The 13,403-nt window shown below is 47.8% G+C and overlaps 4 protein-coding genes across 4 annotated transcripts; 3 read left to right on the forward strand and 1 right to left on the reverse strand.

The window, feature by feature from the left end:
• Positions 1-753: 753 nt before the first annotated feature.
• On the forward strand, positions 754-4,216 carry LCP9604111_8314 (DNA-dependent ATPase RAD26; the record flags this gene model as incomplete). Its single annotated transcript, XM_039076444.1, has 3 exons — positions 754-843; positions 903-976; positions 1,027-4,216. 3 exons carry the CDS (start codon positions 754-756, stop codon positions 4,214-4,216), a joined length of 3,354 nt encoding a protein of 1,117 aa, XP_038925699.1.
• Positions 4,217-5,598: 1,382 nt separating this feature from the next.
• Positions 5,599-6,282, forward strand: LCP9604111_8315 (uncharacterized protein; the record flags this gene model as incomplete). The annotated part of the gene is made up of 3 exons (XM_039076445.1): positions 5,599-5,878; positions 5,955-6,068; positions 6,149-6,282. 3 exons carry the CDS (start codon positions 5,599-5,601, stop codon positions 6,280-6,282), a joined length of 528 nt encoding a protein of 175 aa, XP_038925700.1.
• A 1,506-nt stretch (positions 6,283-7,788) lies between these two features.
• LCP9604111_8316 (uncharacterized protein) lies at positions 7,789-8,796 on the forward strand (the record flags this gene model as incomplete). Its single annotated transcript, XM_039076446.1, has 3 exons — positions 7,789-7,906; positions 7,960-8,604; positions 8,660-8,796. The coding sequence occupies 3 exons, from the start codon at positions 7,789-7,791 to the stop codon at positions 8,794-8,796; spliced, it is 900 nt and encodes a 299-aa protein (XP_038925701.1).
• Positions 8,797-10,785: 1,989 nt separating this feature from the next.
• On the reverse strand, positions 10,786-11,860 carry LCP9604111_8317 (RNA polymerase II mediator complex subunit MED27 domain-containing protein; the record flags this gene model as incomplete). The annotated part of the gene is made up of 3 exons (XM_039076447.1): positions 10,786-10,959; positions 11,010-11,663; positions 11,720-11,860. 3 exons carry the CDS (start codon positions 11,858-11,860, stop codon positions 10,786-10,788), a joined length of 969 nt encoding a protein of 322 aa, XP_038925702.1.
• Positions 11,861-13,403: the final 1,543 nt, after the last annotated feature.

Raw genomic sequence — 13,403 nt, forward strand, 5'->3', positions numbered from 1 at the left:
ATCATCTTATTGGAATAATGGTATGGTATTCTGAATATAGAGATAATTAATCAAGAAAAGTACTCTTAGGCATGGTGATTTTCAGCCATTGCGGATTATCTGGCAAATATGTAGTACACTCCTAAGATCGAATCTCTTTTCTTGGCTTGATGCCCTATTCTCGTACTTTGAGGAGAGCAACCGTCTTCTTGCTTTCAGATCACCAGATACGAACAATTTTGTGAGGCTAGTGCTCGTGCATGATATGGATCGATATGTGTTATCCCAACGTGTTAGGCCTGATGATGTGCTCGCTCTAGGCTTTCATCACCTCGAATTCTGTATGCCATCAAGGACTTTTTCATCCGAGGTTTCTCACACTGTGATGTCCGTGAACATATTTGTACATTTCAAGGTTTGAGAGATCCACGGGTAAAAAGAACGAAGTTGTTGGACTGACCAAGACGTGAAATCGAGGTGAGAAAAGAAGTGGTAACTACCGGTCCAGACCCCGGGGCCTGAAATGAGAATTACCTAAGCTTTCAATGAGTCATTCACTCACGTGAGCGGTGCTTATCATAGGCGGTGGCTGATTGTGCCATTGCTCTGATGGATCTAGATTGTGTTATTCATCTAGACTTTTTGCTACCTGTGCTATTGTACTATTGTGTTTGCTCTTTGAGCAATCACCATGTTATCCCTTACTCTAGACAAAGTCTTTTAGTCTCTCACTTCTTTTCACTTAATGCAATCTTTATTTGGACAACTTTCACAATGTCCACGAACGAGGAGGCGAGTCGTCTGCGTGATCTCCAAGCAGACGTCCGCGACCAGGATGACCTCGAAAGAGATATCACTCGCCAGGTATGACCCAGGCAGGTCTCAATTGACTATCACTCTGGCTCACCCTTTCCTTTTTTTAGGCCGATAAAGCTCTGGCAGATAAAGCGGAGGAGAATGACATCAAGCGACTTGAGAAAACCCTCGTGGATCGGGAGTAAGAGCGCATGACTTGATAGTTGATAGCGTGACTAACTTAATCTGCAGACGGGTCGATTCGCAGGTCCGCCAAGCCCAGCAACGCCTGACACAGCCCGTCGGAGCCGCTACTCGCCATCGAGTTGAGAATGAGCTGAAAAGGCTGCAGATGCGCAAGGCCGATCTAGGAAAAGACTTGAAGGACATCCAACAGCGCATTGACGAGAGGCGTGAGTCGCAGGGCAACTCGACGGTGGCGCACGGGTCTGGGCGACAGCCGAATGAGTCCCGCCGCGAGTATCTCCTGAGGACTGGAAAGATCACTCCCTTCGCATTGATGCAGGAGGGCTCCAGAGATGGGCCACTTGGTAATCTTCACGATGCACTTGTCGATGCCGAGGACCAACAGCATGAGGAGGAGGAGGAGCGCGAACAAGCCAAACATCACCCAGCCGTGTCCCACCGGGACCTTGCACTCCCAGACTTAGACTTTGACGCGAGCAGCAAAAGCAAGAGCAAGCGGAAGAAGGTGGATCGTCGTAGCTCCCCGGGAGCAGATTCGTCGGCAAGTTACGTTGCCTCTGATGGTGACGCTACATCCGAGGGTGAAGAGTTCATGCCTGATACTCTTCCTGAGACCAAGCCAAGTCGCAAGCGCAAGCAAGGAAAAGCGACCATTGAGCTGGAAGATTTGAGTGGGGTTGATGATGGAAACGAGGCGATATACCAGTCTCGCGTCCAGGAATGGATCAGTCGGCGAAGCTCTGCCCGGCGGCACGCTGACAGCCATCATGTCGACGCTGACCTGAATGAAGAAGAGGAGTGGCTTAAGCCACATCCCACCGAACCGGCCATGGAACTTGACAATGGACTGCGTGTCCCTGGAGACATCAGCCGCTTCCTCTTTCCCTATCAGAAAACTGGAGTCCAGTGGCTTTGGGAGTTGCACCAACAGACTGTTGGTGGAATTATCGGAGACGAAATGGGGTTGGGAAAAACCATCCAGGCGATTTCTTATCTTGCGGCACTGCATCATAGCAATAAACTCACCAAACCTGCCATCGTTGTTTGCCCTGCAACTCTTATGAAACAATGGGTTAATGAGTTTCACCGCTGGTGGCCACCCTTCCGTGTCTCCATCCTACACTCATCGGGCAGCGGGATGATAAATCTTGGTAAGGAAAGCAGTCGGGAGAATGCGCTTTCATCAGAAATGATGAGCAGCCGCAGCTCTCGGCACCTATCTGCCGGTCAGAAAGCGGCTAAAAAGATCATTAAGCGTGTCACGGAGGAGGGCCATGTCCTCGTGACTACATACTCAGGTCTGCAGTCTTATGCAGATGCTCTTGTTGACGTTGAATGGGGCTGCGCCATCCTTGACGAAGGTCATAAAATCCGCAATCCAGATGCCGGTATCACCTTCAGCTGCAAGGAACTCCGGACTCCACATCGCATCATTCTTTCGGGGACCCCGATGCAGAATAGTCTGGTAGATCTTTGGTCCCTATTTGACTTTGTGTTTCCAATGCGCCTAGGAAACCTTGTTACATTCAAAAACCAGTTCGAGATCCCCATCCGTCAGGGTGGCTACGCATCTGCATCAAACCTTCAAGTGCAGACTGCTGCGAAATGTGCAGAAACTCTCAAAGATGCCATCAGTCCTTATCTGCTCCAGCGGTTCAAGGCTGATGTGACATCTGATCTGCCGATGAAAAGCGAACAGGTCATTTTCTGCAAATTGACCCAACTCCAGCGAACCATATACAAGAGGTTCCTGGGCTCGGATGACATGAAGTCTATCATACGAGGGAAAAGAAACTCTCTGTTTGGCATTGACATACTGCGCAAGATAAGCAACCATCCAGACTTGGCAGACCACACATTGCGCTCTCGCGACGCGGATTACGGTGATGCAGAGCGGTCTGGCAAGATGAAGGTTTTGAAGGGTTTGCTTGAGGTGTGGAGAGATACTGGTCACAAGACCCTGGTTTTTACCCAGGGCCGTCTGATGCTAGACATCATTGAGAAATTCCTTGGAGCGCTCGGTGGATTTAATTACCTCCGAATGGACGGAACTACTCCGATCAAGGAGCGCCAGAATCTGGTTGACACATTCAACAACGACCCTAATATCCACGTATTCTTACTCACCACCCGTGTCGGCGGGATCGGAGTGAATTTGACAGGTGCTGACCGTGTCATTATTTACGATCCCGACTGGAACCCATCGACTGACTTGCAGGCGCGAGAGCGCGCATGGCGTCTGGGCCAAAAGCGTGATGTCACCATTTTCCGCTTGATGACCAAGGGCACTATCGAAGAGAAAATCTACCACCGCCAAATATTCAAACAATTTTTGACCAATAAAATCACCCGTGATCCTCATCAAAGAGAAGGTTTCCAGCTGAGTGATCTGTATGATCTGTTCACTCTTACAGATGAAAATGATGACGAGTTGGAAACCACCAAACTCTTCAAGAACGCTGAAGTCACATACCAGGAAGAGGCTAAAGAAGCTCATGGCAGCAAGAGTAAGCCTGCGCCGACTCTCAAGGAGGAGGACGGTATCACCGACATTAATGGTATTGCCAATGTCGAAGAGTTCCAGAACGCCGCCGAAGAGGACAATAATGCCAAAACTTCCGAAGATCGCATAATGCATGGTATTTTCGCTCGTTCTGGCGTTCACTCTGCCGTTCAGCACGACCAGATCGTAAACGGTAAACGAGTCCTTCGCGCAGACCCTAAGATGATCGAAGCCGAAGCTCGCCGCGTCGCCAACGAAGCCGCCGAAGAGCTCCGCAAAGCCGAAGAAACTGCCCGGGCACTCCCCATCGGACTTCCTACCTGGACAGGCCGTTTTGGGATGGGAGGCCGCGAAGATCCACGGACTGGTGGTAGCTCGGCTCGCCCTGCTGGGGCAGGACCATCATCTTCAGACCTGTTGGCTAGACTCAATCCTGCTGCTGCCGCGGCTGCTGGACAGAGAACAAGTGGTTCTGATAGTCCATCAGCACGTATGCCACGCGGCAAAGAGTTCATGCCCTTGATCCGTGACTACCTTGCCTCTCAGCGTGGGCCAACTCTGTCGCAGTCGATTGTTCACCATTTCAATCATTACTGCTCCAATCCGCAGCGTGTTGCTGAGTTCCAGGAGTCATTGAAGAAGGTTGCGACACTTGAGCATGGTCGTGATCGTCGAGGTCGGTGGACTCTAAAGCCTGAATTTGCCCGGAACGCCAGCAATCGGGGACGATGAGGGGCTTGGAAAAAAGCCGGTGGGCTGAGATCGTCCCCGGGCAGAAATCGAACAGGCTATCTTTCTGTACGATAGTGAGTTTCACGAGATAATGAATGACAATGACAATGCCGATACCCCCTAGTTATACAGTTACACAGTCAAAATGTACATCACGGCATACGACATAGGCAGTACCCACTAGGCGCATGCTTAAAACGCCTAGTGTGACGCTACTAAGGGGTTCCTACACGCATAGGGGCAAGCTGCCGTTTAACTCAAGCCACATGCGTTCATACACACCTTCCATGATGTACGCCAAGTATCAAACAACATGTCAATCGTAAGCACGTAACCTATCAAAGAGAAAGGGGCTGGGTATTCTAATAATATTTCCAAAACTATGTAACAGCCCTCAACTTCACTGCTTTCAGTGGACCATATTCTATTTCTAGTGGGACCACAAATTATCAATGATGCGAAAAACATAGAAGCGAGGGCATATCGAGCCAAATAGGCAAGAGATTTTCGTTTGTACGAAGTAGAGTCGCAGCCCGATATTAAACAAGTCAGACAGGATTCAGGGGAAAGGCTCCACGGGATCTTGGCGTTCGTTGTTTGTCGACTTCTTTTATGGATTACTTCGGTGGCAAGGGGATTCTGGTATGATTCTTGATGGGTTTTCTTTTAGTGAAATCATTTGTGAAACAAAATTCATCCTACGCCTACATATATCATTGTGTGACCCAATCATAGGGGCAAAATCACATCATTAATACCACCAACCTTTGTTTCAGGTGCCTCAATTGATGGATAGAAGACACACCAGTGGGTGAGATCTGCATTCGATCACCATCATGACTGGCTTAGATGGTGTAGCTAGTCAGGTACCCACTTAATGACCTCCAGCATGTCGATTGTAATTAGTATCCGGTGGGTTAGTCCTTTCGTTTACCCTATACACACAGGTTCTGATACGGCAGCATGGATCAAGGAAAATACTACAACCGCAGTGATGTTTGCATGCTGCGAAGAAAAACAAAGAGAAGAAGAAATGAGCAACATTGCCAGGGTATAGAGTCAAAGGAGGTCGAAGAACAATCAATCGACAGTTCTACCTGCTTTACCGATGACGGCTTCTATTTTGATTTCAAGGATATCTACTCTATACGGAGGATCCGGATCAGCGTTCGACACTCGAAACAGTCCGATGGCCCTACACTCCACCTGTGGAGCATGTTCATCGACAGTCTCCCATGGATATCCCAAAGCATATAAATGCGTCACTTCCCCGTCAAAATCCTACCCCTCTCTTGAAAGAAACATATAAAAACAACCGAAACCCCTCAAGGAACCATTAACTTGAAAGCATTCCCAACCCAATTCTTCACTCATCATCTAAAATGAAGTTCTTCGCCACCGTCGCTCTCCTAGCCACCGCTGTGGCCGCCGCCCCATCCCAAAAGCTCTTCAACCTCAGGACTTCCGGTTCCAGCAACAGCTCTCACAACGACCTGTACCTCTCCGTCGGCCACGGGTTGGCCAGCGACCCGCTTAACAGCGAAGCCGTCTTCTCTGGTGCCTCGGCTAGCAACGCTGCCGCCTTCTCCTTCATCAATGGCACCATTATCTTGGATACCGAGGCCAAGTCCCCTTGGACTCTTGACCTGATCAGCGTGGAAGGTAAGCTTAGCCCTGTCCTACCTTTGAATGTGACTGTTACCGAGCCCAGATCACTAACGATATTGGTACTATATAGGCACTCGCAAGGGGCGCGCCCAGATCAGCGTCAAACCCACTTCCGGCTCGGGAGGCTTCTCTATCAGCCGCCAGGGCGTTCAGGGACCCAGTGAGATCTGGGATGGATGGCTGTGTAAGTTCTTCTATTTTTATACCCCTTTCCAAGGCTACATGATCGTGTTGAGTGCAATGGCTGACTCCTTTTTTTTTCAGGGTGCCCCACCAATTTCGAGGCCGGCCAGTTGTTCCCCAACTTGCACTTCCTCAGCAAGACTGTTCAGGAACCTGCACTTCCGGAAGGATGTGACAGGATCCAGCTCAATGCTATTCCCACCAGCTCTGCTTAGAGGGTTTTGAGACTTTTGGATTTTGGTTTACAACTCGTAGCGAACATCAGATTGTGATATGTGCTTTCTAGTTTTTGTGTTCTTTTCAAAATTTGGAACTTGTCCTGGTTTTTCATGTCAGCATATCTCAGCGTATAAGGCAGGCTTAATTGATAATATCTTGATTATTCTACTCGTTATCTTCTTAACATCCATGGATGTCCTGTGAATGCTCTATATCGAATATGTAGAATTCTTCTCCCGACATAGGGATCCTCACCAATGCCATATAGTCTTTCAATGAGAGAGAATATCATAGATCCCCACATCTTTCAATCTTCCCCATCCCATCCCTAAATTCGTAATAGTCTTCGGGTGCGAGTTGCTACATCGCCACCCCCACGTTTAGGAAACTTCTCTGGCGGAACCGAGCGATACCCGACCTTGGATACGGGCAGCCAGGTGGCGATTGTAGATCATACCCTTTAGTATAGTATAGTTGGTCGCTGTTTTATGTAGGTATGACAGTTTACTCCATGGCTGGCGTCAAACATCGGTTCCGGTTCATAGTACAGAGTAGGGCTGTGGTTTGTTGTGTTGTGCAACTATGCTATGTCATGGTGCACTGCCATTCATCATTCACTTATCTGGGTTTTGTAGCCCTGGAATGATAGTCGGATGTTGGTCAACTTCTGGGATAGGTGATTAATTGAATATCAGTTCGAAGGTTTTCGTTGAAGTACATGGTTATCACTCATACATATCCTGAATTGAAACATATATATTGCAGACCCCTCTGTTTCAGTGTGAGATGGATTTGATCAATTAAAGGATAAGAATAAATGATCGGTGCTCATATGATTTACATGCTCATAATGTGATAGATATATAAGCAATCTTGTGTCTGATAAAGTCGAACTTTTGCGTTGCTCAACCTGAACGAGTATAAACTTAGACTTGACACTTCTCAGCTTTATAGCACAATGAATTTGGTATTCTAGATAGTCCAAATAGTCCAAATACATAGTCCAGATAGTTATCAGTTGTCCGCTATAAATAGCCCATGTCTCACATGCTGGACAGCCACTACCTATTTGGGCTTAGCTCCTCAATACAGCTCAAACATCGCATCTTCTCTTTCTCTCTGTTTTCTTCCCTCTCTCCAATTGTCTGTGAAGGTAAAGACAGTCGTTTACTATTTGCCTTGAAATTATTTACCATCGTTGCTCCGAGTCGAAACCCCACACTCCCGAGATCTACATGTTTTAGTGCCCAGACTGGCAAGGGGATTAATAACATATTCTGCACTGCACATCCTTTTGATCGTCCTTCCCTAGCAACCGAAATTGCTTGGTACGGACATCAAATCGATAAGCCTGTTTCGACATAGGAGGCCTCTGTGTTTTTTTTTTTGACAATTCACACCGGGTTGTGCAAGGGGCGTGATCAGTCTACCTTTCAGCCCAGGGAGTAATACCTCGGTCGCTTGATTTTTGAACTTCCAGATAATCTCTCCAAAACTTCGACATGCGGTGTTTCATTTTGAGTGTGTTCTGCACCATCTTGTTGCTGGGAACGATCTCATCGGCTTGGCCATGGCGGCCCTATGGAGAACTCCCGGGTAACTCCTTGGATAAGCGAGCAGGTAATTCAGGACTCTTATCACACCATTGCCCTTGATGCTGACCTGCAATTCAGATACCACAGAGACAACGACCGCTGAAACCTCCGAATCTACCACGGATGCCTCCACTGTCTCCAAGACTTCTACCGGAACCACCACCGGAACTACCACCGGCACAAACACCGACACAAACAGCGACACAAGTACAGACACAAAAACAGGCAAGACAACAGGCACTGCAACCGATTCTGATACGACCGGCACAACAACTGGCACGAAGACGGGAAAATCCAAGACTACCACTACCACCTCCATCTCCATTGACCCAGCTGCCGCTGCTGGCGGCGTGTCCATGATCACTCCCGCTTCTTCGTCCACGACCTACTACAAGATCGGCCAGGATGTGACATTTGTATGGAACTATACTTCTTTGTCGGTCACGCCGTCTGCGGTCAACGTCGTGGCTTCGTGCAGTCTCAACTCGATGACATATACGCTCAGCTCCAACATGAGCGTAAAGCAAACCGGAAGCCTTGTGTGGGATACTGGAAAATATCAGTCATCGGCTACTATTCCGTTGCTTACCGCATCGTATACTCTGATCATCTACGATGCCAGCAAGAAAATTAGCGACACCGCGAGTGCCGGATACTTGAGCTCGCAGAATGGTGGTTACATCTTCGGGATGTACACACCCCAGTCTTACACCCCACTCAATGGTGAATTTTTTATACCAACCATCCTCGCTCAAACAGACTGCTAACCTTTGTCTAGAATTCAAGTGCGCCACCTGCAGCGGCGCTCTGTCCGAAACCAGTCGTCTCGCTATCAAATTCACCGTCGGCATGGCCGTGATCACCTTCGCTTCGTTCACCTGGTTTGCGGGCAGTGCTGGTGTCCTGACCACTTGAAGGGCACCCACTCGGTGCACTCGAATTGACTGACCATGAACATATTTTTCCATTTTGGGGCGTTGCATTGTTGAAGCGATCTGAATTTACGATAATAGCAAGGAAGCGGCGTTCCGTCATTTTTTTTTATATTTATCTTTGTACACTTTCTGCATCTCATCCTTTCTCTTATCTATTGGTTCTATTTTTGTTAATAATAAGGGGAGATGGTCAATTGGGGATTTGATTTTTTTGTATTTTCGGTTTCTCACAAAATCCAACATCCGTTGCATCGCATTTTCGATCCTTGATTCCAGATACCCTGAGTTCTCCCTCGGTTTCACTGCGATCTAAATCCCGTTCCGGGCACAGCAAGTCTCTCACTGGGGTACTATCAACACATTTCACCCCATGAAGTCATGATCTAGAGCCCTCTTGTAGAGATTGTCTTTTTTGGTGGACATCGCCTCCATGGGAGGCTATGCGTTGCAGATAGCCAGTGTAGTGGGGATGGGCCTTGTCTGCTTCGTCCACCTTGAAGATTATGTTTTTGCGGGAAGTGACTGGCTCATGATTTCCATGGCCTTGCTGGAGAACTTGCACGGTAACTTGATAGAAACTTGTGTCAGGGTTCTTTCTTTGGTGGAGAGTCACTTGATGCAATGATATTGATGTTTAAGGCTTTAGATCAATGAAATCAAAAAGTCAAGATCGAGACAGTTCTGAAACATGAATGACATAATGTTTAATATTTAAGATTTACTTAGTCGCTGTGTTGCTTAGCCGTTGTCTGTAAGATTCATTTATAGATCTATGGCCGAATGACCTGGCTACACAGGGGTGTATATACTATAGCCCCAATCAAAAGAATAAATACATACATGTACTCTATGGTGATCGTCTAGATCATCCTTTTTTGCCTACCGGAAATATAAAATCTGCCATGCGCGCAGCCGTGATATTCCCTTTATTGTGAGCTGAGGCGTTCAGTCCCACCTCCCATGCAATTGTTCCAATCATTGCGCAAAGACAAACGAACAGCTTGATGTCTTACTTCATACAATTGGAAATTGGAGTGTCTTACAGATAAAAAAAGCTGTAGGAAGTCATTCAAGCGGTTCATTGACTGAGATGAAAGCTTAGAAAATAAAGGAGGCTATTTAATCTCCTTCTGCCCTTTCTCCAATCCATGAAACTAATACCTACCTATTTCATCTGTCCTAAGTCTTCCACATCCAACATTCACTCCCAACTATCACCGATAAGTATCCAGAGCCAAAAACAAACAAACAATGCCCTCCCAACTAGGTTGGATCTGGCCTAAAGATCCACGCCCCGGCAACCCACAACACTGGCCACGCCGCTGGCGCTTCCTTGATGTCCTATCAGGCAAAGGGCCAGACATCTACGTGGGCCGAATCGGCCAACCCAAAGCCAAGACCAGAAAGTCATCCTCTCAACCCCGGTCAGAGCCCACAAGACAAGAATGGTCCCGATGGGAGAGCAACCCCAACGACCCTGACAAGAACTACAGCCCGCTCCCCTGGGCACGGCGGCCCGCGGGCGACCGCTATGATTTCCGCACGAGGAAGTACCATACCCCGGACCATGGGACGTGGAGTGCTGTTGAGTATTGCAATGGGAGAAGGGCTCGAAGGGGGGGATGGACCGGGAAGGAGGAAGTTCATTGTATTCCGAGGCGATACTGGGATCAAAATGGGACTGAGTATCCAGCGGAATTTTGGCATGACAATATTCATGGGAAGCATGCAGATTAAGGCCAATGAATAGGAAGGGGAGAAAGGAATCAGGGGTATTGGGAGGGTGGTTTGCATGGTATTCTGTTAAATCCAGATAGATCGCTCGAATGCTTCCAATCAATTTCTCCGTCAAGACCAAGATGAGATGGATATAGCCCACTGAGCCGATGGTCTTCCAAAAATTCCCTCTGTGACCCAAGAATGGGTTAAGAGATATTCATCGTCCATTCAGGCCCCATGAACCGTTCAATCAGGCGCATCCGGAGTGCAATGCGTCAAAGGTATATATACGCGCTGGCCCATTGAAAGACTGTTCATTCGCCCGAGGGCGACGGAGAGTTGGCAGTTGGGCGCCGTTATCAGCCAGGCGATTGCACTTCACGCATGGCGTCTGCTTGATATCCGCATAGGAAGAGATCATGTCCTGCATCGGTATTAGCAAGAATCTCCTTCGGTGTCAGGAATAGAACATACCAGCAAGAAAGCAAGGTCCCATTTCCGCGGGCGTGACCCCACACATTCCAGTATAGCATTCTCAAGTTTCGTGGGTGACCGACCAGCGATATTACTCGAAACCTCCCAGTCAGAGACTGGGGAGCCAGGAAAAGATATCCCTTTGATCTGGAAGACAACACCAGCTCTAACAAGTGCTACCGCTAGAGAAGTCCCATCCTGGCTCTTGATAACCCGTATACCGGGAATATCGCGCTGAACAAACCGCTCCAAGACATTCTTCCACTCGCCCTCGGTAGACTGCGCTTTGATACGTTCAGCCTCTTCGTCCTCTCGCTGACGCTCATCTACTTTCGACTTTTCTTTTCGTGCTAGTTCTTCTAGAAGAACGTCGTAATCTCTTTCCCACTTCCCTGTTGGCTGCAAGAGCTGGCCGTTGGCTTCCCTGATGCGTGATTCAACATGGGCCCAGACGAAGGCCAATTCCGGATCCCTCCACAAGGACTGAAATTGCTGGACATCAGCAACGCGTGCGCGTGCGGTTTCATCTAGACTAGCCCGGAGGATCCGTGGCGTTTCAGCGATTGGATTGCCGAGTGACACTTTATCTGGGTTTGCAATAGGCACTAGAGGCTCTAGTAGGCCCTGGGGCATGAATCCACGCAGTTCATGGATCTGGATATCTCATTAACTTGGCTCTGTGGCAGAGCTGTAAGGGCTCGTGTACTTACCTTGCGTTCGAGTTCTTGTAGTTTGGCTAGTGATGAAACAAGCTGGATCTCTGACTCCATCTGTGAAGTCCCGCTGTTGCTGGTTGCTGGCTCTTGGGTGGAGTTCTGATTGGTAGCAGCCATGGACGGGGCGGTTGACATGGCTTTTTGCGAGGGACTGTTCCAATAGTCAAACTCAACCCAAAAATACGCAACTTTCGGCTTCAGGAGATTAGTTATATATAGATATTTTTGAATAGGCACTTGAGCTTCGAAGTGGATAATCAAAATGTGAAAGACAAGAGGTTATCGCAATGATTGTTTTGTGGGCGATGAGATCACTTTGTGTTGCTGTTATATAGCGAGAAATAAAAATGTCCAGCGCTAAATAAAAGAGTGTGCTTTGAGGCGGATCAGAGATAATGATATTTTGTCGGCTCCAAATAATGGAGGATGAGAGGATGTGAGAGATGAGATGGGCCGTGAACCAATCAAGAAATCTCTAGCCACAATCCCTTGTGCCACATGTGGCGGATGTCATACTTACATAATCTTATTTTTAGGGATCTTCTAACTTCATTTCCTTTGCATCTTTGATAACGGTAATTCAGTATAGAAATTATTTGATTATCAGTAGTTGCCTTGAATTACAGATTCATCAGACTATCTGTGTCTTTGACCTTTGGTAAACGGTCTTACACAACGTTATCATCGGGGCCCTTACACCCTGCCTGATTTTTCGCTACCCATCTTACCGCCCTCCACACCGCCTCAGTGTCGAACGAACTCCCTAGCAAGACGGTAGATAGTTACCTACAATTTGTATATAAACCACTAACAAAACAAGTCACTTTTATCACATCAACTACTTCATCGTTAGCAACTGCTCCAAAAAATCTTTGCTATATAGAATGACGATAGGACAGCTGAGCTAACCATAATCCTTCGACCAAGCTGCAGGCAGTATTCCCGGGCAGAGCCTCAAAAAGCGGGGTATAAGAAGCCCAGCCATAACACAAACAAACCCTTTTAAATTTCCGGCTTTCAAGACCACAATAGTGACAATGGCAGAAATGCTCCGTCTCTGTCAACTGAATGCGCGTCTTCAGTTCCTGCGTTATGAGGGTGGGGATTAGTTCCGGCCTCATTGGGATGAGTGCTTTGTTCCGCCTGATGAGCTGGAGAAGTCGCTTTATAATATTCACAATTTATTTAGATGGGATGAGGAATAGGATATGGAGGAGTTGCAGCCTCATATTGGGTGGGCGAAGAAGAGTAATGTTATTTGCAAAGAAGTGGCAGATTGGTCTTGCTGATGTTGAATCTGAGAAGGGTCCAGTTGGTGACAGGAGCTGTGCTTCAGTTGTGGGGTCTTCTGTTACGACTGATACTCTTCTGAGTGGTGCAACGTCGTTTACGGCTGAGATGAACTCGAGGGAATTCGTTCGGATATTTCCAAAGACGGTGTCTGTCATCATCTTTCAAAGACACTTATTCCATGGTGGGGATGATGTGTTTAGAGATTTCAAGTACACTCTACGGGCTGATTTCATGTATACTTCTGAGTAGAGAAGTGGCTGCCTGCCTTGGGACTTTCCAGCTGAGGACGTTCAAGGCGCACTTAGATTTGAAGGGCCTCAATGAAACCGAGGTCGACTGTAACACTATATTCCAACGAGCCCTATCCCACCGCAACGAGCTTCGT

The sequence above is a fragment of the Penicillium roqueforti genome, assembly GCF_015533775.1.
Source record: "Penicillium roqueforti strain LCP96 04111 chromosome Unknown scaffold_31, whole genome shotgun sequence".
NCBI lineage: Eukaryota > Fungi > Ascomycota > Eurotiomycetes > Eurotiales > Aspergillaceae > Penicillium > Penicillium roqueforti.